The 5,689-nt window shown below is 32.2% G+C and overlaps 1 protein-coding gene across 1 annotated transcript; it reads right to left on the bottom strand.

Annotated features, from left to right (window-relative positions):
* Positions 1–251: 251 nt before the first annotated feature.
* On the bottom strand, positions 252–3,989 carry LOC127842467 (uncharacterized). Its single transcript, XM_052371996.1, has 5 exons — positions 3,810–3,989; positions 3,157–3,296; positions 2,823–3,052; positions 1,372–1,532; positions 252–590 (listed from the first exon to the last, which is right to left on the bottom strand). The coding sequence occupies exons 1-5, from the start codon at positions 3,982–3,984 to the stop codon at positions 493–495; spliced, it is 804 nt and encodes a 267-aa protein (XP_052227956.1). The 5' UTR covers positions 3,985–3,989; the 3' UTR covers positions 252–492.
* Positions 3,990–5,689: the final 1,700 nt, after the last annotated feature.

Genomic DNA, 5,689 nt, shown 5'->3' with positions numbered 1-5,689 from the left:
TAAACTCTATTTTTGGAAGATGATGACACATATTAAAGATGCTTTGTTGACGCTAAACCCTTTTTATCATAAAATAATTGTAAAATGCACGACTCAATAGGAGTTTTAACGAGAAATGATTATGTACTGTGCTTTGTCATCATCACTTCTTTCTTCTAACTTTGTATGCTAGATATAGATTGTACTAATTAGTCTAATGCTAGGTTGCAACACCTTTAAATTATGGGTCCACTAACATGGAAAAAAGCATATTGATTAATCACACATATATTTTTGCTATAACTAATTATTCACTTAAAGTAAATCAATCTACAAATACAATGTCCTTCATATTAAATTTAAAAACTTCTAAATATTATAAATTGTGTTAGGAAATTAAAATATAGCCCTTAATCCGTATATATTTAATATATTTAAGATGATAGCAACACATCATAAATATTAAAGAAACAATATAGTTCAATCGATGTTAGGACCTGAACTAATCAAAGTTCATCTGTAGCTATCTGGTTCATCCAGCAGAAAATGTTCCACGTCTGTATCAAGGTCATGACTGAAATCGGGCATTTTACGTTTCATACGAGATGCACCTGTGTTAGAAATGATCAACTATTTTACCTATTCGAACAAGTCAACTAACTTTATTAATGTGACTTGCTTTTAGTGGAACATGGAAATTCATGATTGCAACAAAGTTCGATCAATTCGCTTAAACATTATTTCTATATTATAATAAAGAGGACATATAAGAAAGATGCATAATTTTCAGTGAATACAATCGGTTTGCCAGTGTCAGCATTGTTTTAGTACAATAGAAAATGTCTGCATAGTATCCACACATGTATTTACCATAATATCATGAACAATATCAACCAAACTAAATATTTAGCATCATCGACGCATAAAGAATGAAACCTTTCTTCCCCACGATACTTAAAAAAAACATTAACATGAATAATTGACTCTTGAAACGTTATGAACGCATTTGAAACACACACCTAATTATCATTACATAATATGCACACAAATCATTTAAAGTAGTTCTCGAGTTATTTGTTTATGTATAAAAATATGTCATGGACATTTTCTTAAAAGATACAGATTCAGCAACTTTAAGCATTAGAATAATAATAAACTTTGTTACTTTCGGTGAATGACCGAATATTCAATTTACTCATTATTTGAGAAAACGTATATGGTAACTCGTAGCAACTTGTTATTTTTTTGTTTCACTAAATTTTGAAATAGAATTCGATCATGCTATGAAAAGAACAAATGCCCTCTATCTTGTTAAAGTAGGTTAAAGTCGGTTGAATAATTTATTTACATTTAGTTCAATTTAAGTACAGTCCATTTACGGCATTTACGTACCTAGCTTGAAAGAGTTGTCCGCGTAAGCAAGCCTAGTTTGAGGACTGGATGCTTTCTTGCCAGGATCCTTCTTAAACGATTCATCTAGAGTAGCGGCGTCATGTTTACCTTGCATAATATGCGGGAGTGTGTCTTTTATTGTTTTGATCGAATCCGACTGCCTAATAAATTGCATAATCAACAGTACTAATGTTATCACATGTTTAACACTCACACCAAATACTAAACATGTTGAATTAATGGTTCAAAAATACTTTTAATTATAGTTCCAGTAAGTTAAATATTGTGCGTTGGTAAACTGGCCGCGATGATATAACTGGAATATTTGGGATACGGCAAAAAACAGCATAACGACCAAACATTTTATAATATAATCATTCCTTAAATAAATGTTCAAGGGCTGGCCGGGAAGAATTTTCACAGTCTTATTTATTTCTTTCGCTATGTCTTAGTTTATTATTGTGTGAATTTTCTCAACAACAATACTATTAAAATATTAAAATATTAAAACGAGTAGACAAATAATGCATACAAAAATTACAGTATTTTAAGTAAATGCTCGTCCATATGCTCGTCCATAGGTCAGACCAGTTCGCAATTGTTTGATGTAAAAAACATTAAATTCGTACATAATGTTCGTTACACTCTATCGAATCTATGAAGCGTGGTTATCAACTTGTTGTTCGTCTTACAATATTTAAATTAGTTCACAAACATAAACCGTTTTTACAAACGTCCGACTCGATCTCTTTTATTGTATAACGCAATGAACAAGTGCAAAACATTTAAAATTTAAATATTTTATCAATAAGTATATTGTCAAACCCACATATCAATTTTGCAGAGTTCCTCGCTAGTTTATTTTTATAACTGAAGTGTATATAACATAATTATTTTCGAATACTCAAAGTGTTATGTGCATGACCACCTTCTCTTGCTATAATGACGTTCAATACATTTTCCAGGATTTAAAGGGCATTGCGTGTTTAATAAGTTTAGATAAGTTTAAGTCAAAGTTTATTTATAATAAATATAATGTTAATTGATTATTGCGTTTAACATCATCAGAGTTTTGTGAAGGACATGAAAGCACGAAAGCCCTCGCATTGTATTGAGAAATATGCAGACTTAATCTGATCAAAGTACTTATTAGGACAAATCATCCGTTTAACAATGATGATTCTGAACAGTGCATATGTTCACGTCAGAACACTATTTAAATAAAGTTCACGTATGGTTTATGTTGATCTTTGTGAGAATTAATGTGAACCAAAGTATACATTATTAACGCGTCTGAACAATTCCAAACACACGATGTCCCTTTAAAACAAACAGCGTTAAGGATTTTTTAACTAAGCCTTTGACAAATTTTAACAAAAATGTCGGTCGGCACAAAGATGGGATGGGGTTATACATGTATCGACAACCGCAAACTAAATTAACGTATTTACCTTCTATTTTCAAGAATTTCATGACGAGTCTTTCCTTTGGCAAGTATTTTATAGAGTTGACATATGAATGTGTCCGTTGTTTGCATTTCTAAGGTTTTCTCCTCCCTCACGGCAGCCCATATAAGAGTTTTTTTTCTCAAATCTTTGTTAACCTCATTTCTTACATCGGGATGACACGCTTTGCTTTGCATTTGAAACGCAAGCAGTTGCCCTTGAACAATGCTTTCAACCTTTAAATTAAAACCATATTTGTTTGCGAACATCTAAGCATTATAAGACAAAATATAGATTACAGTATGCAAATTAAAACAAAATACGTGAAAAACATGCGTACATCCTCGAGTGATTTTGTGGACTGATCTGGTAAAGTAATGTTTGATCTCGGCAGCGGTGTACCATTGTGGGTCCTTGCTTCGTATTCTTCAAGTATAGCTACCAAATTTCCGTAAACACCGTAAAGCATCTGTCTGCTTGCTGCAACACATACATACAATTGCACATCACAACGTTATTCAATGTGTTTCTTTATAAAAATATTTTCATTAATCTTTCAAAATGTAATACCAATTTACCTCATACCTCACTTCCATTTCAACCACGCTGTCATTTGTGAAATCAAATATACCATTACCCACCTTAGTATAATTATATTATGTCATGATAAAGGACATTTATAACAATCAGGAAATCGTCTTGTTGGCCTTAAATAATAGTGTGCATTTTGGAAATAAATCTGTGAAAGCTAAGTAAAACATTGCTCATGTTAAATATATTTTAAAACCTTACATAAGGATGAGCGCTTGATTTTCTATTAAAACTATTGTTTTGTTTAAATTGACAGCTTTTTCGATTGATAAGATACATAAATGCAATTTTCATGTTCCAAGTCCTAACTTACATAAGTCTTACCGGTTTACAGTGTACAGTTTGATACAGTATGTTGATGATTTAAACATAATACAAAAGCACATATGTTTGCTAAGTCACCTTCAAGTGTTCGTTGTTGTTGAAGTTTAATTTGGCTTTGGTACAGTTGAGTTTCTGCAGCTTCAAGTATTCTGGCTTCATCGACTGTATCATTATGTTCTTGTCGCTTTGCGGGGTTTTCAGTTTGTGTTTCTGGCTTGAGACTGTTGTCCCCGTTGTGTTTCCGTTTTGGCATACGTTTTTCGTCATCCCTGATTGCTCTTTTGAAATTGGTAATAGTGATTAAAATTGCTACACTGGTATAGACATACATATGTTTTAAAAGTAGACATGCTCTGTGAAAACAGAATCATCATATTTCCCTCCGCAATGGATGACAAGCGCCGAGTGCCAGTCGTCTGCGTGAACACAATTTCCAATATGTTAAGAGTTTTGAGATAGTTGGCACAGTTAATTACTTTGCAGCAGCCTTCCCATGTGTAAACGATTTCCCTTAAAAGTACTAATTTAATGGCTGTTCAATATCGATTATGCGCAAAATGAGTATAATGCATATAAATCTACGTTTCGTAATAAAGATTGTTACGCATTATATGTCTACTTCTACTTAAGATGCAGATTGCAGTTAGCAAGATCAGAAATCATGTTAACAAGAAGAGATTACACGTAAACTTTTAATTATTTCATGTTATAAGTTAACAGTTATTTAAATGTGTGTCTTGTGATCAATTCTGGTAGTTAGACCATCTCATCATCCGGTATAAATACAATATGCGCTGACCATCTCAGGCGTTGACCCCAGCTTTAATCATTATTTTATATTTTATATCGAATGGCATGTCTTGTCTTATTATGCTTAAACAATTCATCATTTGCCTTAAACACATTAGTCGCGAAGAAATTTTTTATTTATCTACAGACGAAGTAAGTCGAGATTTAATTGTCCTGCACAATTAAGTCATATAAAATCATTAATTTAAAAGGTACACCTACATATAGTTCAAAATAATATTTGAAATGTACTTATACCAACATAATGTGCAAATTTTAAATTTTAAAACAAAAAACACAACAAGTAAAACTTAAAAAAAAATCGATATACCGAGTTTGACACATCATGACGAAACTAAAGTAATACCAAATTGCGCAATCAATTATCTGATATCTTATAATAATGCAATGCATACTCTTACACAGTTCATATCTTAAAGGGGGCTTTTCACGTTTGGGTAAATTGACAAAATTGAAAAAAGTTGTTTCATATTCGCAAATTTTCGTTTTAGTTATGATATTTGTGAGGAAACAGTAATACTGAACATTTACCATGCTCTTAAATAGCCATATATGCATCTTGTGACGATTAAAAAACCCGAAAATTATAAAGCGTTGCAACGCGAAACGAATTTGTCATTTGGAGAGTTCTGTTGTTGTCGTTATATTTTGTGAAAGTACGAGAATTGGTTATATGAAGTATAAAATACACCTAATATTGTATCCGGAAGAATGGCCGAGTGGTCTAAGTCGGAGACTTTTTACTCCAGGACTCCAGGGGTCAGTGGTTCGAGCCCTGCTGAGGGTAACTTTTTTTCTTTTTTTAAATGATATTCTTGATTTTTTTTTACTGGAGCTTTTTATATCCAATGTTAACATTTATTAATATAAAGCATTTAATGACAAACTTCAGAACATGCCAAACTCTGTGAAAAGGCCCCTTTAATCACTTTAGAGTGACTTTAATTTACCAACAGTAGGCGGATGTGATGCAGACACACGCGAAGACATCAGATATAAGGCTCAAATCTACTTAACGTGATGCATGATATATTTATCTGATAAGTAGATCTCAATATAGAAAAAAATGAATCGCCACAAACTTAAGGGGGGGGGGGGGAAATTAGTGTTGATATTGACTACTCTCGAAATATTTATTTTGCAAAGCA

The sequence above is a fragment of the Dreissena polymorpha genome, chromosome 8, assembly GCF_020536995.1.
Source record: "Dreissena polymorpha isolate Duluth1 chromosome 8, UMN_Dpol_1.0, whole genome shotgun sequence".
NCBI classification, from domain to species: domain Eukaryota; kingdom Metazoa; phylum Mollusca; class Bivalvia; order Myida; family Dreissenidae; genus Dreissena; species Dreissena polymorpha.
Note: the sequence above shows the minus strand (reverse complement) of the source record. Positions and strands in the feature narration are given on the sequence as shown.

Coding starts and splice junctions, on each gene's coding strand:
- LOC127842467 (XM_052371996.1), bottom strand. CDS start 3,984: ATGCCAAAACGGAAACACAACGGGGACAACAGTCTCAAGCCAGAAACA. Junction 3,297..3,809: donor ACAACAACGAACACTTGAAG/GTGACTTAGCAA, acceptor TATGTGTTGCAG/CAAGCAGACAGATGCTTTAC. Junction 3,053..3,156: donor CCACAAAATCACTCGAGGAT/GTACGCATGTTT, acceptor TTTAATTTAAAG/GTTGAAAGCATTGTTCAAGG.